This window comes from Oncorhynchus masou, chromosome 8 (genome assembly GCF_036934945.1).
Source record: "Oncorhynchus masou masou isolate Uvic2021 chromosome 8, UVic_Omas_1.1, whole genome shotgun sequence".
Lineage (NCBI taxonomy): Eukaryota > Metazoa > Chordata > Actinopteri > Salmoniformes > Salmonidae > Oncorhynchus > Oncorhynchus masou.
The window spans coordinates 8,508,132-8,531,345 of NC_088219.1; the positions used below are offsets into that span (position 1 = coordinate 8,508,132).

The following is a 23,214-nucleotide window of genomic DNA, read 5'->3' on the forward strand; positions in this document are numbered from 1 at the left end:
ACTGTGATACAGTCTACTGCTCAATGTGGAGCGTTTCCCCTGCATGGCAGCAGCACAACAACACAGGGCACCGTGTCCTTCACTCCCGCTTGCCGAGCTGTCCTGCAGTAAGGGGAATATCTAGCGAGATAGTGAAAGTGGGATAGCTAGTTAGTCTCTCTCTCTCTCTCTCTCTCTCTCTCTCTCTCTCTCTCTCTCTCTCTCTCTCTCTCTCTCTCTCTCAGACTCTATGTCCTCAGTCTATAGGTCAGTCTCCTATGTCCCCAGTCTATAGGTCAGTCTCCTATCTCCTCAGTCTATAGGTCAGTCTCCTATCTCCTCAGTCTATAGGTCAGTCTCCTATCTCCTCAGTCTATAGGTCAGTCTCCTATCTCCTCAGTCTATAGGTCAGTCTCCTATCTCCTCAGTCTTTAGGTCAGTCTCCTATCTCCTCAGTCTATAGCTCAGTCTCCTATCTCCTCAGTCTATAGGTCAGTCTCATATCTCCTCAGTCTATAGGTCAGTCTACAATGTCAGTCTCCTCAGTCTCTCTCAGTGGAGAGAGAGAGAGAGAAACAGAGAGAGACAAAATTGAGAGACAAAAAATAGATACAAGAGAGGGAGAGAGAGAGACAAGAGAGAGAGAGAGGAGAGAGAGAGAGAGAAAGAAAATAGAGAGACAAAAGAGAGAGACAAAAGAGAGAGACAAAAGAGAGAGACAAAAAAGAGAGAGAGAGAAACAGAGACAAAAGAGAGAGAGAGAGAAACAGAGACAAAAGAGAGAGAGAGAGAAACAGAGACAAAAGAGAGAGAGAAACAGAGAGAGAGAGAGAGAAAAGAGAGAGAGAAAAGAGAGAGACAAGAGAGAGAGAGACAGAGAGAGAGAGAGACAGAGAGAGAGACAGAGAGAGAGAGGAGAGAGAGAGACAGAGAAGAGACAGAGAGAGAAAGAGAGAAGAAAGTGTACAAAACAACAGCAGAGAGAGAGAGAAAAGAGACAAAAGAGAGAGAGAGAGAGAAGAGAGAGAGACAAAAGAGAGAGACGAGAGAGGGAGAGAGAAACAGAGACAAAAGAGAGAGAAACAGAGAGAGAGAGAGAAACAGAGAGAGAGAGAGAAACAGAGACAAAAGAGAGAGAGAAAGAGACAAAAGAGAGAGAGAGAGAGAGAGACAAAAGAGAGAGACAAAATAGAGAGACAAAAGAGAGAGAGACAAAAGAGAGAGACAAAAGAGAGAGAGAGAAAAGAGAGAGACAAAAGAGACAAAAGAGAGAGAGACAAAAGAGAGAGAGAGTGAAAAGAGAGAGAGACAAAAGAGAGAGACAAAAGAGAGAGACAAAAGAGAGAGAGACAAAAGAGAGAGACAGGAAGAGGAAGAAGGAGAGCAGAAGGATCTTGTCAAGTTACAGTGGAAATGTTTACTCTGGATGAGTCTGTTATGGATGAAGTGAACATGACCCTTTAATTGGAGAAAGGACGTTCTGCATGTCACCAGTACCACTGAACTATGAGGACTTCAAGTGAGTTTCATCTCTTATTTTTAATTTCTCTTACAGGCACTTACTGACACACAGTCACAGACACACCGACACACAGTCACAGACATACCGACACACAGTCACAGACATACCGACACACAGTCACAGACATACCGACACACAGTCACATACACACATACACACAGTCACACAGTCACACAGACACACAGTCACATACACACATAAACACAGACACACAGTCACACAGACACACAGTCACACAGACACACAGTCACATACACACAGTCACACAGACACACAGTCACATACACACATAAACACAGACACACAGTCACACAGACACACAGTCACACAGACACACAGTCACATACACACAGTCACACAGACACACAGTCACATACACACATAAACACAGACATACAGACACACAGGAGACTGTATATATAGCCCAGAATGTTCTCTCTGTACCATGTCTGTTTTCACTGAAGGGCATTGTATTATCTCTACAGTCTTATCTTCTATGGTGTATTGTGTTATGTGTGACAGGCATGTTTGGTGTGAAAGAGAGAGAGAGGAGTTATGCAGAGAATGTTGTGAAAGAAAAAGGCATGTAATTGTTGGAGTGTGGTGAGAAGTAGTTTCTTGACCTCTCTCGCCTCTCTCTCTCCTTTCTCTCTCTCTCTCTGTCTCTCCCTCTCTCCTTTCTCTCTCTCTCGCTCCTCTCCTCTCTCTGTCTCTCTCTCCTTTCTCTCTCTCTCTCTCATCTCTCCCCTCCTCTCCTCTTCTCCTCTCTCTTTTCTCTCTCATCTCTCTCCTCTCTCTCTTCTCTCTCATCTCTCTCCTCCCTCCTCTCTCTCATCTCTCTCCTCTCTCTCCTCTCTCTCATCTCTCTCCTCCCTCCTCTCTCTCATCTCTCTCTCTTCTCTCTCTTCTTTCTCTCTCTGGGATGTTCGACAGTTAAAGACGAGAGTTCTCACACACTGTGTTGTCCTGTCTGTTTGTCTGTCACTCTGTCCGTCCCTCCGTCTGTCTGTCCGCCTGTCTGTCTGTCTGTCTGTCTGTTTCTCTATGACTTCAGTCCTTTGTTCAGCTTGATTTGAATGAGTGTGAATGGAATACTATGAGATAACCGATATAGTGAATACTATAATAATGACAAGGTGAATTCACCAATTTGTAAGTCGCTCTGGATAAGAGCGTCTGCTAAATGACTTAAATGTAATGTAAATGTAAGAACCAATGATGTGATAGAGAATACCATAGTAATGACTAGAACCAATGATATATGATAGAGAATACCACAGTAATGACTAGAACCAATGATATATGATAGAGAATACCACAGTAATGACTAGAACCAATGATATATGATAGAGAATACCACAGTAATGACTAGAACCAATGATATATGATAGAGAATACCACAGTAATGACTAGAACCAATGATATATGATAGAGAATACCATAGTAATGACTAGAACCAATGATATATGATAGAGAATACCACAGTAATGACTAGAACCAATGATATATGATAGAGAATACCACAGTAATGACTAGAACCAATGATATATGATAGAGAATACCATAGTAATGACTAGAACCAATGATATATGATAGAGAATACCATAGTAATGACTAGAACCAATGATATATGATAGAGAATACCACAGTAATGACTAGAACCAATGATATATGATAGAGAATACCACAGTAATGACTAGAACCAATGATATATGATAGAGAATACCACAGTAATGACTAGAACCAATGATATATGATAGAGAATACCACAGTAATGACTAGAACCAATGATATATGATAGAGAATACCACAGTAATGACTAGAACCAATGATATATGATAGAGAATACCACAGTAATGACTAGAACCAATGATATATGATAGAGGCAGGACAGGATATCAGGAGATCTATGAGGAATGACTGACGTTCTGGAATCTATGACTGACATTCTGGAATCTATGACTGACATTCTGGAATCTATGACTGACATTCTAAAATCTATGACTGACATTCTGGAATCTATGACTGACATTCTGGAATCTATGACTGACATTCTGGAATCTATGACTGACATTCTGGAATCTATGACTGACGTTCTAGAATCTATGACTGACATTCTGGAATCTATGACTGACATTCTGGAATCTATGACTGACATTCTAGAATCTATGACTGACGTTCAGGAATCTATGACTGACATTCTGGAATCTATGACTGACGTTCTGGAATCTATGACTGACATTCTGGAATCTATGACTGACATTCTGGAATCTATAACTGACATTCTGGAATCTATAACTGACATTCTGGAATCTATGACTGACATTCTGGAATCTATAACTGACATTCTGGAATCTATAACTGACATTCTAGAATCTATGACTGACATTCTGGAATCTATGACTGACATTCTGGAATCTATGACTGACATTCTGGAATCTATGACTGATATTCTGGAATCTATGACTGACATTCTGTAATCTATGACTGACTTTCTGGAATCTATGACTGACGTTCTGGAATCTATGACTGACATTCTGGAATCTATGACTGACATTCTGGAATCTATGACTGACGTTCTGGAATCATTGTGTGTGACTGGTGATGATGGGAAAGTCACATTGGTTGTGTGTGTGTGTGCGTTTATACTATGTGAATGTGCCTTGCGGATTTAGGTATAGGCGGCACAGGGTGCCCTCACAAAAATCTTTGGAATGGTGACATTTATGGCAGGTAGCCTAGTGGTTAGAGTGTTGGACCAGTAGCCAAAAAGTTGCTGGTTCGAATCCCCGAGCTGACAAGGGAAACATCTGTCGATCTGCCCTGAACAAGGCAGTTAACCAACTGTTCCCCTGAACAAGGCAGTTAACCCACTGTTCCCCTGAACAAGGCAATTAACCCACTGTTCCACTGAACAAGGCAGTTAACCCACTGTTCCCCTGAACAAGGCAGGTAACCCACTATTCCCCTGAACAAGGCAGGTAACCCACTGTTCCCCTGAACAAGGCAGGTAACCCACTGTTCCCCTGAACAAGGCAGTTAACCCACTTGTGAGCTAGGCAGGCTCCTGCCTGGGAAGGTCTCTTACTTAGAAGTACGATTTGGGGAGGGGGCAGGGGTAGGTTGACCGCAGGTCTCCCCACTGGAAGCCCGAGGTAGGGGGGCTTGGGGAGGGTAGGTTGACCGCAGGTCTCCCCACTGGAAGCCCGAGGTAGGGGGGCTTGGGGAGGGTAGGTTGACCGCAGGTCTCCCCACTGGAAGCCCGAGGTAGGGGGCTTGGGGAGGGTAGGTTGACCGCAGGTCTCCCCACTGGAAGCCCGAGGTAGGTGGGCTTGGGGAGGGTAGGTTGACCGCAGGTCTCCCCACTGGAAGCCCGAGGTAGGGGGCTTGGGGAGGGTAGGTTGACCGCAGGTCTCCCCACTGGAAGCCCGAGGTAGGGGGCTTGGGGAGGGTAGGTTGACCTCAGGTCTCCCCACTGGAAGCCCGAGGTAGGGGGGCTTGGGGAGGGTAGGTTGACCTCAGGTCTCCATACTGGAAGCCCGAGGTAGGGGGGCTTGGGGAGGGTAGGTTGACCTCAGGTCTCCATACTGGAAGCCCGAGGTAGGGGGCTTGGGGAGGGTAGGTTGACCTCAGGTCTCCCCACTGGAAGCCCGAGGTAGGGGGAGCGGGGGAATCTATCAAATAGTGCACCTCTAACTTTGTACATTACTAACACACTTAGTAAAAATCAATCACACTATGAAATGCTACCAAATAAACCACAATTATTTCATAATGCTGTATATAGTTCCACAGACATATTGTTGCATTTCTTTCTGGTTTGTGTGGATTCATTAAGAATAATATAAAACCAGTCTGCACACCACCAAGGTGAATTAGTTTAGTCTTGACTCTTGGTTGACGGTGTTGGGGGATGGGTAATGTAGTCTTGACTCTTGGTTGACGGTGTTGGGGGGATGGGTAAATGTAGTCTTGACTCTTGGTTGACGGTGTTGGGGGATGGGTAATGTAGTCTTGACTCTTGGTTGACAGTGTTGGGGGATGGGTAATGTAGTCTTGACTCTTGGTTGACGGTGTTGGGGGGATGGGTAATGTAGTCTTGACTCTTGGTTGACGGTGTTGGGGGGATGGGTAATGTAGTCTTGACTCTTGGTTGATGGTGTTGGGGGATGGGTAATGTAGTCTTGACTCTTGGTTGACGGTGTTGGGGGATGGGTAATGTAGTCTTGACTCTTGGTTGACGGTGTTGGGGGGATGGGTAAATGTAGTCTTGACTCTTGGTTGACGGTGTTGGGGGATGGGTAATGTAGTCTTGACTCTTGGTTGACAGTGTTGGGGATGGGTAATGTAGTCTTGACTCTTGGTTGACGGTGTTGGGGGATGGGTAATGTAGTCTTGACTCTTGGTTGACGGTGTTGGGGGGATGGGTAATGTAGTCTTGACTCTTGGTTGACGGTGTTGGGGGATGGGTAATGTAGTCTTGACTCTTGGTTGACGGTGTTGGGGGATGGGTAATGTAGTCTTGACTCTTGGTTGACGGTGTTGGGGGATGGGTAATGTAGTCTTGACTCTTGGTTGACGGTGTTGGGGGATGGGTAATGTAGTCATGACACTTGGTTGACAGTGTTGGGGGATGGGTAATGTAGTCTTGACTCTTGGTTGACGGTGTTGGGGGATGGGTAATGTAGTCTTGACTCTTGGTTGACGGTGTTGGGGGATGGGTAATGTAGTCTTAACTCTTGGTTGACGGTGTGGGGGGGATGGGTAATGTAGTCTTGACTCTTGGTTGACGGTGTTGGGGATGGGTAATGTAGTCTTGACTCTTGGTTGACGGTGTTGGGGGGATGGGTAATGTAGTCTTGACTCTTGGTTGACGGTGTTGGGGGATGGGTAATGTAGTCTTGACTCTTGGTTGACAGTGTTGGGGGATGGGTAATGTAGTCTTGACTCTTGGTTGACAGTGTTGGGGGATGGGTAATGTAGTCTTGAATCTTGGTTGACAGTGTTGGGGGATGGGTAATGTAGTCTTGACTCTTGGTTGACGGTGTTGGGGGATGGGTAATGTAGTCTTGACTCTTGGTTGACAGTGTTGGGGGATGGGTAATGTAGTGATGCCAAATCAACACACAACTTATTAATTTTTGTATATATATTTATATTTATATAGCTTTAAAAGTTATGATCAGTAATTTGTGTCTGAAATGTCTGAATCAAAATTACAGTTGGTGCAGAATAGTGCTTTTGGGGGCTGAAGGGGGGGTTCGCCCAGTGGACCATACAAGCTTGAGCTGCCACTGTGAATGTGAATACTGGCAGCACATTAATTAATTAACTCTTGTCAGCACAAGGCCCTGTGTAATGTTTTAATTAGGGCTTGTAAAGAACCACTCATTAACACACACACACACACACACACACACACACACACACACACACACACACACACACACACACACACACATTCACACACACACATTCACACACACACACACACACACACACACACACACACACACACACACACACACACACACACACACACACACACACACACACACACACACACACACACACACACACACACACACACACACACACACACACACACACACACATTCCCACACACACACACAGAAGCTCAAGTAGCCTGCCAGTTTAGCTGTGTGGGCATTATGCATGTCAGTGGAAAAAGATAAATGCCAACTTGAAACCAGCCACAGTGCTGGGGCGATGGGGTGTGGCTGTGTGTGTGTGTGTGTGTCTGTCTGGCTGTGAATGTGTGTGTGTGGCATCTGTGAAGTCAAGGCATTAGCAGCGGTAACAGTGTTGTGAAGGCTTATCACCTGATTGGAACTCAACTGTGCTAAAATGACACCAGTTTAGTCAGAACATCAGAAAGGCTTCGTCATCATCATCATCATCATCATCATCGCCACTCTGTAATTTAGTCCTCCTATGTGGCTCAGTTGGTATTCACACGGCGCTTGCAACGCTAATCATCATGGGTTGGATTCCCGCTGGGGCCAACCATATGTTATGGCTGTTGGAAGGAGAGGAGCAGCGTGGTATGTGTCCATATTTATTAAATGAACACTGAAATCACAAAAATAACAAAGAGAAATGACTGAAAACAGTTCTGGCTGGGGCAGACACACAACAGGAAACAGTTCTGGCTGGTGCAGACACACAACAGGAAACAGTTCTGGCTGGGGCAGACACTCAACAGAAAACAATCACCCACAACCCATATTATAGAAAAAAGAACATAGACTTCCCACCCAACTCACACCCTGACCATACTAAAACAAAGACATAACAAAGGAACTCAGGTCAGAACTTGACATCGTATGAAACATGTATCTACGCGTGACTGCATGTTGCTTTGACTTGAAGTGTCTGCAAAATAACTTGAATATATTATAAATGTCTATTACGACAGTTACAGCAGGATTATGACAGAGCTGTATAACGTATTCTCTAAAACACTTTAACCTCTTGGAACTCCCCATCCCGGATCCGGGATCGTGACTAAAGCCTCAGGCTCATTAGCATAACGCAACGTTAACGATTTCTGAAAATCGCAAATAAAATGAAAATAATGCGTCTGCTCTCAAGCTTAGCCTTTTCTTAACAACACTGTCATCTCAGATTTTCAAAATATGCTTTTGAACCATAGAAATTGACTAATTTGTGTAAGAGTATGCAAAGCTAGCATAGCATTTTGTGTAGCATGTAGCACGCAACATTTTCACAAAAACCAGATAACCAAATAAATAAAATCATTTACCTTTGAAGAGCTTCTGATGTTTTCAATGAGGAGACTCTCAGTTACATACCAAATGCGCAGTTTTTCCTGAAAGCGTCTGTGTGTAGGAGAAATCGTTCCGTTTTCTACATTGCGTCTGGCTACCGAAACGAACCGAAAATTCAGTCACCTACAACGTAAAACTTTTTCCGAATTAACTACATAATATCGACCGAAACATGGCAAACGTTGTTTGGAATCAATCCTCAAGGTGTTTTTTCACATATCTCTTCATTGATATGCAGTTCGTGGAAGCTTGCTTTCCTCTCTGTATCCCATGGAAAAATACTGGCAGCTGACTTTTGCGCACCAATTTCGGCGCAGGACACCGGGCGGACACCTGTTAAATGTGGTCTCTTATGGTCAATCTTCCAATGATCTGCCTACAAATACGTCACAATGCTGCAGACACCTTGGGGAAACGACAGAAAGGGCAGGCTCATTCCTCTCGCATTCACAGACATATAAGGAGACAATGGAAAACAGAGCCTCAAAAATCCTGCTCATTTCCTGGATGCCGTCTCATCTTGGTTTTGCCTGAAGCTCACGTTCTAGGGCACGCACAGAAAATATCTTGGTAGTTCTGGACACGTCAGAGTGTTTTCTTTCGAAAGCTATTAATTATATGCATAGTCGAGCATCTTTTTGTGACAAAATATCTTGTTTAAAACGGGAACGTTTTTCATCCAAAAATGAAATAGCGCCCCCAGAGCATCAACAGGCTATTACGACAGTTACAGCAGGATTATGACAGAGCTGTATAACGTATTCTCTAAAACACTTTAAGCTACAGAAAAGTACTCCATCACATGTTCCTTTCTTCTTCTATAACGGACTGTACGGTTAACCCACTCATCTCTGTCCGGCGCCGACAGAGATGGCCGCCTCGCTTCGCGTTCCTAGGAAACTATGCAGTTTTTTGTTTTTTTTACGTGTTATTTCTTACATTAGTACCCCAGGTCATCTTAGGTTTCATTACATACAGTCGAGAAGAACTACTGAATATAAGATCAGCGTCAACTCACCATCAGTACGACCAAGAATATGACTTTCGCGAAGCGGATCCTGTGTTCTGCCTTTCAACCAGGACAACGGAATGGATCCCAGCCGGAGACCCAAAAAAACGACTTCGTAAAAGAGGGAAACGAGGCGGTCTTCTGGTCAGACTACGTAGACGGGCACATCGTGCCCCACTTCCTAGCATTCTTCTCGCCAATGTCCAGTCTCTTGACAACAAGGTTGATGAAATCCGAGCAAGGGTAGCATTCCAGAGGGACATCAGAGACTGTAACGTTCTTTGCTTCACGGAAACATGGCTCACTGGAGAGACGCTATCCGGAGCGGTGCAGCCAGCGGGTTTCTCCACGCATCGCGCCGACCTAAACAAACACCTTTCTGGTAAGAAGAGGGGTGGGGGTGTATGCCTTATGGCTAACGAGACGTGGTGTGATCACAGAAACATACAGGAACTCAAATACTTCTGATCACCTGATTTAGAATTCCTCACAATCAAATGTCGACCGCATTATCTACCAAGAGAATCCTCTTCGATTATAATCACAGCCGTATATATTCCCCCCCAAGCAGACACATCGATGGCTCTGAACAAACTTTATTTGACTCTTTGCAAACTGGAATCCATACATCCTGAGGCTGCATTCATTGCAGCTGGGGATTTTAACAAGGCTAATCTGAAAACAAGACTCCCTAAAATGTATCAGCATATCGATTGCGCCACCAGGGCTGGCAAAACCTTGGATCATTGTTATTCTAACTTCCGCGACGCATATAAGGCCCTGTCCCGCCCCCCTTTTGGAAAAGCTCCCACGCTGAGGTCTGTCCAACGCTGGTCCGACCAAGCTGATTCCACACTCCAAGAATGCTTCCATCACGTGGACTGGGACATGTTTCGTATTGCGTCAGGCAACAACATTGACGAATACGCGGATTCGGTGTGCGAGTTCATTAGAACGTGCGTTGAAGATGTCGTTCCCATAGCAACGATTAAAACATTCCCTAACCAGAAACCGTGGATTGATGGCAGCATTCGCGTGAAACTGAAAGCGCGAACCACTGCTTTTAATCAGGGCAAGGTGACTGGTAATATGACTGAATACAAACAGTGCAGCTATTCCCTCCGTAAGGCTATCAAACAAGCTAAGCGTCAGTATAGAGACACAGTAGAATCTCAATTCAACGGCTCAGACACAAGAGGTATGTGGCAGGGTCTACAGTCAATCACGGACTACAGGAAGAAATCCAGCCCAGTCACGGACCAGGATGTCTTGCTCCCAGGCAGACTAAATAACTTTTTTGCCCGCTTTGAGGACAATACAGTAACACTGACACGGCCTACAACGGAAACATGCGGTCTCTCCTTCACTGCAGCCGAGGTGAGTAAAACACTTAAACGTGTTAACCCTCGCAAGGCTGCAGGCCCAGACGGCATCCCCAGCCGCGCCCTCAGAGCATGCGCAGACCAGCTGGCTGGTGTGTTTACGGACATATTCAATCAATCCCTATACCAGTCTGCTGTTCCCACATGCTTCAAGAGGGCCACCATTGTTCCTGCGGACTGTAAGGTTAACCCACTCACTGTGTCTCCATGTAACGGACTGTAAGGTTAACCCACTCACTGTGTCTCCATGTAACGGACTGTAAGGTTAACCCACTCACTGTGTCTCCATGTAACGGACTGTAAGGTTAACCCACTCACTGTGTCTCCATGTAACGGACTGTAAGGTTAACCCACTCACTGTGTCTCCATGTCACGGACCCACTCACTGTGTCTCTGTGTAACGGACCCACTCACTGTGTCTCCATGTCACGGACCCACTCACTGTGTCTCCGTGTAACGGACCGTAAGGTTAACCCACTCACTGTGTCTCCGTGTAACGTACTGTAAGGTTAACCCACTCACTGTGTCTCCATGTAACGGACTGTAAGGTTAACCCACTCACTGTGTCTCCATGTAACGGACTGTAAGGTTAACCCACTCACTGTGTCTCCATGTAACGGACTGTATGGTTAACCCACTCACTGTGTCTCCGTCTGTCTTTAGGATCACAGCAGTGGTATTTATAGGAGACAGTGTTCGCTCGGGGGAATGTCTCCTGCTATGGAATTAAGGAAGGCTGAATAGATTCACACATTGAACATTCCGGTGTGTGTGTGTGTGTGTGTGTGTGTGTGTGTGTGTGTGTGTGTGTGTGTGTGTGTGTGTGTGTGTGTGTGTGTGTGTGTGTGTGTGTGTGTGTGTGTGTGTAGGGGGGTGCGGCAGCCGCTCCTCTGAACTGAAGCATTTATATTCCTACACTCCCACATGAAAAAAATACCATAGTATACTATTGAGTAAATACTTGATGTATACTATGGGATAAATACTATAGAATTCACAGTAGTGTTTTTGCAGACTTTACTGTAGTTTTCACTGTAGTGTTTTTTGGGGGATATTTGGTGAAGTTTAAAATTCAGTTTCGGGAGAAGAGATTTAAAACTCAGATGACACGTGTAATCTGTAGCAGGAACTTCCATTTATGGGCATTTTTCTTCCCTATTGGAAAGTAGCCTTAGAGCAGGAACTCCATATATGTGCACTGACAGGGATAGACAGAGGGATAGACAGAGGGATAGACAGAGAGAGAGAGAGGGAGAGGGAGAGACAGAGACAGAGAGAGACAGAGACAGAGAGAGAGGCAGAGACAGAGACAGAGAGAGGAAGACAGAGAGAGAGAGACAGAGAGAGAGAGAGAGAGAGAGACACAGAGAGAGACACAGAGAGAGGCACAGAGAGAGACACACAGAGAGAGAGACACAGAGAGAGAGACACACAGAGAGAGACAGAGACAGAGAGAGAGAGAGAGAGGGAGACACAGAGAGAGAGAGACAGAGAGAGAGAGACAGAGAGAGAGATAGAGAGAGGGAGAGGGAGAGACAGAGACAGAGACAGAGACAGAGACAGAGAGAGAGACAGAGACAGAGAAAGAGACAGAGAGAGAGAGACACAGAGAGAGACACAGAGAGAGAGACACAGAGAGAGAGAGAGACACAGAGAGAGAGACACACAGAGAGAGACAGAGACACACAGAGAGAGAGAGAGAGAGAGAGGGAGAGACAGAGAGAGAGACAGAGAGAGAGAGACAGAGAGAGACAGAGAGAGACAGAGAGAGAGAGAGAAACAGAGAGCGAGAGAGACACAGAGAGAGACACAGAGAGAGACACAGAGAGAGAGACACAGAGAGAGAGACACAGAGAGAGAGAGAGACACAGAGAGAGACAGAGACAGAGAGAGAGAGAGAGAGAGGGAGAGACAGAGAGAGACAGAGAGAGACACAGAGAGAGACACAGAGAGAGACACAGAGAGAGACACAGAGAGAGACACAGAGAGAGAGACACAGAGAGAGAGAGAGACACAGAAAGAGAGACAGAGACAGAGAGAGAGAGAGAGAGAGAGGGAGAGACAGAGAGAGAGACAGAGAGAGAGACAGAGAGAGACAGAGAGAGATAGAGAGAGAGACAGAGAGAGAGAGACAGAGAGAGAGAGAGAGAGAGAGAGAGAGACTTGACCATGCGAATTTCCTCACATGCCTCCATACTTCATTATCCAAACGCCCACCTCACTCACCTGATTCCCCTTGTTTAATCAACCTCCCCAACCACCATCCACACCCTCATACCAAACTCTACCAACTACTATCCCTTCCGATATGTTCGTCAGATGGCGAATAAGCCCGAACTCGAGAACTGTAGTATCCCAAAGAATGTAAGAGGGGTGCTGCCCCACCTTGTGGTCTGGCTCTGCCGCTATGACAAAAAAAAAAACAACGTTTAAGTTTTTACAGACGAGGAAATGAAAATGGCGGTTGGATGTTAAACGCTAAACTCTTTGAGGCTGTTTTTGTCGCACTCCCCTTCCAACGTGTCCTGCGTTTCATGTTAGCACCATAGAGGGGAACAGAATGCATGACCAAGCTCCAGAGAGAGTAAGCTTTCAGGAATGGTCTTATAATCACAAACAATCGAGACACATTCAGAGGAAGAAAATCAAGTCAACACGTTGGCTTTATAAACTGCCAGAAACGTGTTTAATATGTTTACAGCCAGAAACCTCTGTTCTCTTCCACCATTTCTTGCTGGCCAAGTACCAGGATGTGGTAAAGTACCAGGATGTGGTAAAGTACCAGGATGTTGTAAAGTACCAGGATGTTGTAAAGTACCAGGATGTGGTAAAGTACCAGGATGTGGTAAAGTACCAGGATGTGGTAAAGTACCAGGATGTGGTAAAGTACCAGGATGTGGTAAAGTACCAGGATGTTGTAAAGTACCAGGATGTGGTAAAGTACCAGGATGTGGTAAAGTACCAGGATGTGGTAAAGTACCAGGATGTGGTAAAGTACCAGGATGTGGTAAAGTACCAGGATGTGGTAAAGTACCAGGATGTTGTAAAGTACCAGGATGTGGTAAAGTACTAGGATGTGGTAAAGTACCAGGATGTGGTAAAGTACCAGGATGTGGTAAAGTACCAGGATGTGGTAAAGTACCAGGATGTTGTAAAGTACTAGGATGTGGTAAAGTACCAGGATGTGGTAAAGTACCAGGATGTGGTAAAGTACCAGGATGTTGTAAAGTACCAGGATGTTGTAAAGTACCAGGATGTGGTAAAGTACCAGGATGTGGTAAAGTACCAGGATGTTGTAAAGTACCAGGATGTTGTAAAGTACCAGGATGTTGTAAAGTACCATGATGTTGTAAAGTACCAGGATGTGGTAAAGTACCAGGATGTTGTAAAATACCAGGATGTTGTAAAGTACCAGGATGTTGTAAAAGTACCAGGATGTTGTAAAGTACCAGGATGTGGTAAAGTACCAGGATGTGGTCTCTGGTTTTGAATCTGAATTTAGAAAAATGAATTAGGAAACTGAATCTGAATGCATCTGAGAAGTTAAATATATGAAACATTTCGAAATGATAGTTCGTAAACTTGATACACAGAAAATGAATGCAATATCTACCATCTCTCTCTCTTTCCATCAATAAAATGTATTTTTGCTTAAAGCAAAACAACTTGGCATCCAGGTTGACATGACGACTCCAATACAGTTTAACCATTGTGTGTCTTTCTTCCTAATGGGACTCTCCTCTCCCCGTCTTACAGAGATCGAGGCCAAGGAGGCTTGTGATTGGCTGAGGGCTGCAGGGTTCCCACAGTATGCCCAGCTCTACGAAGGTAAACACACACTGCATTTCACACTGCTTTACCACACTGCATTTCCACACTGCATTTCACACTATATTACCACACTGCATTTTCACACTATATTACCACACTGCATTTCACACTATATTACCACACTGCATTTTCACACTGCTTTACCACACTGCATTACCACACTGCATTACCACACTGCTTCACCACACTGCATTTCACACTGCATTTCACACTGCATTACCACACTGCATTTCCACACTGCTTCACCACACTGCATTTCACCCTGCATTACCACACTGCATTTCACCCTGCATTACCACAATGCATTACCACACTGCATTTCACACTGCATTACAACACTGCTTCACCCACACTGCGTTACCACACTGCACTACCAAACTGCTTTACCACACTGCATTTTCACACTGCATTTCCATCAGCTGTTGTGTCTCATATTGAGAGTTGGGTAAATTCCTCTCCTCTCTCCCATCCCCCTCTATCTCTTCTTCCTTCACCATCATCTCCTCTTTTCCCCAAATTCCTCTCCCTTCCTCTCCTCGTTTCTTCTCATCTCTTCTCCTCTCCTCCCTCCATCCCAGGGTCTATTTCTATTCTGTAATTTAAAGGGAGGGGTCATGGGAATGGCCTCTGCTATCTCTGTCTGCGTGGAACACCCTCCCTCCCACCCTCACTCCCTCGCTCCCTCCCGACCTCCATCTCTTTGTCTCTCTCACTCCCTCTGTTTCTCTCTCACCCTCCCACTCTCTCTAGAACACCCATTGAGTTGATTTCTATGCGGATTCATCCAGTGAGGAACAGACAGGATACAGCCGTCGTCATCTAACATATCTTTATTCCACTCCTCCTTCTGTTTGGTCCCTCTCTTCTTCTCCTCCTCCACCCATCTCATATAGTCACTCTCCGCTCTCCTCCTCCTCCTCCTCCTCCTCCTCCTCCTCCTCCTCTTCCTCCTCTTCCTTCTGTTTGGTCCCTCTCTTCTTCTCCTCCTCCACCCATCTCATATAGTCACTCTCCACTCCCTCTATCCCCCTCTCCTCGTCCTCCTCCTCCTCTTCCTCCTCCTCCTCTTCCTCCTCCTCCTTCTGTTTGGTCCCTCTCTTCTTCGCCTCCTCCTCCTCCTCCTCCCCCTCCTCCTCCTCCTCTCCCCCTCCCCCTCCTCCTCCTACTCTTCTCCTCCTCCACAAATCTCCTATAGTCACTCTCCGCTCTACTCGTCATCCTCCTCCTCCTCCTCCGCCTCCTCCTCCTCCTCCTCCTCCTCCTCCTCCTCCCCCGTCTCCCCCTCCTCCTCCTCCCCCTCTCCCCCTCCCCCTCCTCCTCCTCCCCTCCCCCTCTCCCCCCCTCCCCCCTCCCTCCTCCTCCTCCTCCTCCCCCTCCTCCTTCTCCTTCTCCTTCCCCTCTCCTCCTCCTCCCCCTCCTCATCCCCCTCTCATTACATTACATTTACATTTAAGTCATTTCTCCTCCTCCTCCCCCTCTCCTCCCCCCTCCTCCTCCTCCTCTTCCTCCTCCCCCTCCTTCCCCCTCCCCTCCTCCTCCTCCTCCTCCTCCTTCCCCTCTCCTCCTCTTCCTCCTCCCCCCTCCTCCCCCTCCCCCTCCTCCTCCTCCTCCTTCCCCTCTCCTCCTCCTCCTCCTCCTCCCCGTCTCCTCCTCCTCCTCCCCCTCTCCTCCTCCTCCCCGCTCCTCCGCCCCCTCCCCCCTCCTCCTCCTACTCCCCCTTCTCCCCCTCCTCCTCCTCCCCCTCTCCTCCCCCCCCCCTCCTCCTCCTCCTCCTCCTCCTCCTTCCCCTCTCCTCCTCCTCCTCCTCCCCGTCTCCTCCTCCCTCCTCCCCCTCTCCTCCTCCTCCCGCTCCTCCGCCCACTCCCCCTCCTCCTACTCCCCCTTCTCCCCCTCCTCCTCCCTCCCCCTCCCTCCCCCCCCCCTCCTCCTCCTACTCCCCCTTCTCCCCCTCCCTCCTCCTCCCCCCTCTCCTCCCTCCTCCTCCTCCCCGTCTCCCTCCTCCTCCTCCCCCCTCTCCTCCTCCTCCCGCTCCTCCGCCCCCTCCCCCTCCTCCTCCTACTCCCCCTTCTCCCCCTCCTCCCTCCTCCCCCTCTCCTCCCCCCTCCCCCTCCTCATCCTCCTCATCCTCCTCCTCCTCCTCCCCCTCTCCTCCCCCTCCCCCTCCTCCTCCTCCTCCTCATCCTTCCCCTCTCCTCCTCCTCCCCTCCTCCTCCTCCTCCCCGTCTCCCTCCTCCTCCCCCTCCCCCTCCCCCCAGCCTCCTCCTCTCTCCTCCCCCCCTCCTCCTCCTCCTCCTCCTCCTTCCCCCCTCCTCCTCCTCCTCCCTCCCCCTCCCCCGTCTCCCTCCTCCTCCCCCTCCCCCTCCCCCCCAGCCTCCTCCTCTCCCCCCCCCTCCTCCTCCTCCTCCTCCTCCTCCTCACCGTCTCCTCCTCCTCCTCCCCCTCCCCCTCCCCCCAGCCTCCTCCTCTCCTCTCCTCTGTTTAGTTGTCCTGTCCTATAGATAGTCTTTAATACAGGGTTAGGACCAGCACTGTGTTTCAGCCGACAGGACTGTGTGTTTCTGTGGCTTACTGTAGATTCACCCTCTCTCTCCACCACACACACAAACAGAAAAGCATGTGTGTGTGTGTGTGTATTTTTCCAAAGACACTCTGTCATTCCCCCCAGATTAAACTCTTTTCAGGGTGCTGGCCTGTAGCCTGAAGCTGTGTCCCAAATGAATGGGCCATAGTCTGTGACCACTAGCAGTCAGTGACTTCATTGATCTGTAACTATAGTACTGCTGCAGTCTGCTGGAATCCATCTCTGTCTTTCTCTCTCTCTCTCTCTCTCTCTCTCTCTCTCTCTCTATCTCTCTCTCTCTCTCAGACTCCCAGTTTCCTATAGATATCTTGTCAGTGAAGAGGGACCATGACTTCTTGGACAGGGACCTGGTGGAACCTCTGTGTCGGTAAGAGAACACACAAACACAACATTCTGTAGACTGCATTACTTAGAACTAACGCCATTCTGTAGACTACATTACTTAGAACTAACACCATTCTATAGACTACATTACTTAGAACTAACACCATTCTGTAGACTACATTACTTAGAACTAACACCATTCTGTAGACTACATTACTATGGCATATTGTGGAGTAGTCACATATCTCTGTGTGACATCATAACTGTATCTCTGTGTGACATCATAACTGTATCTCTGTGTGACATTAGAACTGTATCTCTGTGTGACATGAGAATTGTATCTCTGTGTGACATCATAACTGTATCTCTGTGTGACATCATAACTGTTTCTCTGTGTGACATTAGAACTGTATCTCTGTGTGACATTAGAACTGTATCTCTGTGTGACATTAGAACTGTATCTCTGTGACATCACAACTGTATCTCTGTGTGACATTAGAACTGTATCTCTGTGTGACATCATAACTGAATCTCTGTGTGACATCAAATCAAATCAAATTTATTTGTCACATACACATGGTTAGCAGATGTTAATGCGAGTGTAGCGAAATGCGTGGGCTTCTAGTTCCGACAATGCAGTAATAACCAACAAGTAATCTAACTAACAATTCCTAAACTACTGTCTTATACACAGTGTAAGGGGATAAAGAATATGTACATAAGTATATATGAGTGAGTGATGGTACAGAGCAGCATAGGCAAGATATAGTAGATGGTATCGAGTACAGTATATACATATGAGATGAGTATGTAAACAAAGTGGCATAGTTAAAGTGGCTAGTGATACATGTATTACATAAGGATGCAGTCGATGATATAGAGTACAGTATATACGTATGCATATGAGATGAATAATGTAGGGTAAGTAACATTATATAAGGTAGCATAACTGTATCTCTGTGTGACATCATAACTGTTTCTCTGTGTGACATTAGAACTGTATCTCTGTGTGACATTAGAACTGTATCTCTGTGTGACATTAGAACTGTATCTCTGTGTGACATCATAACTGTATCTCTGTGTGACATCATAACTGTTTCTCTGTGTGACATTAGAACTGTATCTCTGTGTGACATTAGAACTGTATCTCTGTGTGACATTAGAACTGTATCTCTGTGTGACTTTAGAACTGTATCTCTGTGTGACATCATAACTGTATCTCTGTGTGACATCATAACTGTATCTCTGTGTGACATTAAACTGTATCTCTGTGTGACATTAAACTGTATCTCTGTGTGACATTAGAACTGTATCTCTGTGTGACATTAGAACTGTATCTCTGTGTGACATCATAACTGTATCTCTGTGTGACATCATAACTGTATCTCTGTGTGACATTAAACTGTATCTCTGTGTGACATTAGAACTGTATCTCTGTGTGACATCATAACTGTATCTATGTGTGACATTAGAACTATATCTCTGTGTGACATCATAACTGTATCTCTGTGTGACATTAGAACTGTATCTCTGTGTGACATCATAACTGTATCTCTGTGTGACATCATAACTGTATCTCTGTGTGACATTAGAACTGTATCTCTGTGTGACATTAGAACTGTATCTCTGTGTGACATCATAACTGTATCTCTGTGTGACATTAAACTGTATCTCTGTGTGACATTAGAACTGTATCTCTGTGTGACATCATAACTGTATCTCTGTGTGACATTAGAACTCTATCTCTGTGTGACATCATAACTGTATCTCTGTGTGACATCATAACTGTATCTCTGTGTGACATTAGAACTGTATCTCTGTGTGACATTAGAACTGTATCTCTGTGTGACATCATAACTGTAGCTCTGTGTGACATTAGAACTGTATCTCTGTGTGACATCATAACTGTATCTATGTGTGACATTAGAACTATATCTCTGTGTGACATCATAACTGTATCTCTGTGTGACATTAGAACTGTATCTCTGTGTGACATCATAACTGTATCTCTGTGTGACATCATAACTGTATCTCTGTGTGACATTAGAACTGTATCTCTGTGTGACATTAGAACTGTATCTCTGTGTGACATCATAACTGTATCTCTGTGTGACATTAAACTGTATCTCTGTGTGACATTAGAACTGTATCTCTGTGTGACATCATAACTGTATCTCTGTGTGACATTAGAACTCTATCTCTGTGTGACAATAGAACTGTATCTCTGTGTGACATCATAACTGTATCTCTGTGTGACATTAGAACTGTATCTCTGTGTGACATCATAACTGTATCTCTGTGTGACATCATAACTGTATCTCTGTGTGACATTAGAACTGTATCTCTGTGTGACATTAAACTGTATCTCTGTGTGACATGGGGTGGCTTGGTAGCCTAGTGGTTAGAGCGGTGGACTAGCAACCAGAAGGTTGTAAGTTCAAATCTCTGAGCTGACATGGTACACATCTGTTGTTCTGGCAGTTAACCCACTGTTCCTAGGCCATCATTGTAAATAAGAATTTGTTCTTAACTGACTCGGTGACATGAGAAATGTTTCTCTCTGTGACTTAAAAACGGTATCTCTCGGTTGTTTCAGACGTCTTAACACTCTGAACAAGTGTTGCTCCATGAAACTAGACGTCAGCCACCCCAGGAGGAAAGTAAGTCATCTTCCCTGTCTTCTATTATCTCCAAAACGACATGAATGTCTGGTGTTAAAGAGGTAGTGGTTTGAGGAGGCAGGTAGTCTAGTGGTTTGAGGAGGCAGGTAGTCTAGTGGTTAGAGGTGGCAGGTAGTCTAGTGGTTAGAGGAGACAGGTAGTCTAGTGGTTTGAGGAGACAGGTAGTCTAGTGGTTTGAGGAGACAGGTAGTATAGTGGTTTGAGGAGACAGGCCACCTAGTGGTTAGAGGAGACAGGTAGTCTAGTGGTTAGAGGAGACAGGTAACCTAGTGGTTAGAGGAGGCAGGTAGCCTAGTGGTTAGAGGAGACAGGTAATCTAGTGGTTTGAGGAGGCAGGTAACCTAGTGGTTAGAGGAGGCAGGTAGTCTAGTCGTTAGAGGAGGCAGGTAACCTAGTGGTTAGAGGAGGCAGGCAGGTAGTCATGTCGTTAGAGGAGACAGGTAGTCTAGTGGTTAGGGGAGGCAGGTAACCTAGTGGTTAGAGGAGGCAGGTAGTCCAGTCGTTAGAGGAGACAGGTAGTCTAGTGGTTAGGGGAGGCAGGTAACCTAGTGGTTAGAGGAGGCAGGTAGTCTAGTCGTTAGAGGAGACAGGTAGTCTAGTCGTTAGAAGAGACAGGTAGTCTAGTGGTTTGAGGAGACAGGTAGTCTAGTGGTTAGAGGAGGCAGGTAACCTAGTGGTTAGAGGAGACAGGTAGTCTAGTCGTTAGAGGAGACAGGTAGTCTAGTGGTTAGAGGAGACAGGTAGTCTAGTGGTTAGGGGAGGCAGGTAACCTAGTGGTTAGAGGAGGCAGGTAACCTAGTGGTTAGAGGAGGCAGGTAGTCTAGTCGTTAGAGGAGACCGGTAGCCTAGTGGTTAGAGGAGGCAGGTAGCCTAGTGGTTAGAGGAGGCAGGTAACCTAGTGGTTAGAGGGTTGGGCCACTAACTGAAAGGCTGCTAGATCGTATCCCCGAGCTGACAAGGTAAAAATCTGTCGTTCTGCCCCTGAACAAGGATGTTAAACCACTGTTTCTAGGGGGTCATTGTAAATAAGAATTTGTTATTAACTGACTTGCCCAGTTAAACGAAAAATAATGTGTTATGCAGTAGTACAGACCAATATACTATACTCCCTCTCTCTCTATACTCCCTCTCTCTCTATACTCCCTCTCTCTCTATACTCTCTCCCTCTCTATACTCCCTCTCTATACTCCCTCTCTCTATATACTCCCTCCCTCTCTATACTCCCTCTATTTCTATACTCCCTCCCTCTTTATACTCCCTCTCTTTCTATACCCCTTCCCTCTCTATACTCTCGCCCTCTCTATACTCCCTCTCTCTCTATACTCCCTCCCTCTCTATACTCCCTATATTTCTATACTCCCTCCCTCTCTATACTCCCTCTTTTTCTATACTCCCTCCCTCTCTATACTCCCTCTCTCTATAAACTCCCTCCCTCTCTATACTCCATCTCTGTACTCCCTCTCTCTATATACCCTCTCTCTCTCTCTCTCTCTCTATACTCCCTCCCTCTCTATACTCCCTCTCTCTCTATACTCCCTCCCTCTCTATACTCCCTCTCCGTACTCCCTCTCTCTCTATACTCCCTCTCTCTCTATACTCTCTCTCTCTATACTCCCTCCCTCTCTATACTCTCTCTCTCTATACTCCCTCTCTCTCTATACTCCCTCCCTCTATATACTCCCTCTTTCTATATACGCCCTCCCTTTCTATCCTCCCTCTCTATACTCCCTCTCTATACTCCCTCTATATACTCCCTCTCTATACTCCCTCTCTATACTCCCTCTATATACTCCCTCTATATACTTGCTCTCTATACTCCCTCTCTATACTCCCTCTCTCTCTATACTCCCTCTCTATACTCCCTCTATATACTCCCTCTATATACTCCCTCTATATACTCGCTCTCTGTACTCCCTCTCTATGCTCCCTCTCTCTCTATACTCACTCTCTATACTCCCTCTCTCTCTATACTCCCTCTCTATACTCCCTCTATATACTCCCTCTATATACTTGCTCTCTATACTCCCTCTCTATACTCCCTCTCTCTCTATACTCCCTCTCTATACTCCCTCTCTATACTCCCTCTATATACTCCCTCTATATACTCCCTCTATATACTTGCTCTCTATACTCCCTCTCTATACTCCCTCTCTCTCTATACTCCCTCTCTATACTCCCTCTATATACTCCCTCTATATACTCCCTCTATATACTCGCTCTCTATACTCCCTCTCTATACTCCCTCTATATACTCCCTCTCTATACTCCCTCTCTATACTCCCTCTATATACTCCCTCTATATACTTGCTCTCTATACTCCCTCTATATACACCCTCTCTATACTCCCTCTCTATACTCCCTCTATATACTCCCTCTCTATACTCCCTCTCTCTCTATACTCCCTCTCTATACTCCCTCTCTATACTCCCTCTATATACTCCCTCTCTATACTCCCTCTCTATACTCCCTCTCTATTCTCCCTCTATATACTCCCTCTCTATACTCCCTCTCTATACCCCTCTATATACTCCCTCTATATACTCCCTCTCTCTATACTCCCTCTCTATACTCCCTCTCTATACTCCCTCTCTATACTCCCTCTATATACTCCCTCTATATACTTGCTCTCTATACTCCCTCTCTCTCTATACTCCCTCTCTCTCTATACTCCCTCTATATACTCCCTCTATACTCCCTCTCTATACTCCATCTATATACTCCCTCTATATACTCCCTCTATATACTCCCTCTATATACACCCTCTCTATACTCCCTCTCTATACTCCCTCTATATACTCCCTCTATATACTCCCTCTATATACTCCCTCTCTATACTCCCTCTCTCTATATACTCCCTCTCTCTCTATACTCCCTCTCTATACTCCCTCTCTATACTCCCTCTCTATACTCCCTCTATATACTCCCTCTATATACTCCCTCTATATACTCCCTCTCTATACTCCCTCTCTCTATATACTCCCTCTCTCTCTATACTCCCTCTCTATACTCCCTCTCTATACTCCCTCTCTATACTCCCTCTATATACTCCCTCTCTATACTCCCTCTCTATACTCCCTCTCTATACCCCTCTAT

General features: G+C 46.0%; 1 protein-coding gene across 1 annotated transcript in view; it reads left to right on the plus strand.

Annotated features, from left to right (window-relative positions):
- The window catches only part of LOC135543723 (stAR-related lipid transfer protein 13-like), a 147,173-nt gene that overhangs the window by 97,619 nt on the left and 26,340 nt on the right, over positions 1–23,214 (plus strand). The window contains exons 5-7 of the mRNA XM_064971085.1: positions 14,461–14,532; positions 17,402–17,483; positions 20,037–20,100. Of these exons, the coding sequence (XP_064827157.1) occupies positions 14,461–14,532; positions 17,402–17,483; positions 20,037–20,100 (218 nt within the window). The remainder of the gene's footprint in view (positions 1–14,460; positions 14,533–17,401; positions 17,484–20,036; positions 20,101–23,214) is intronic.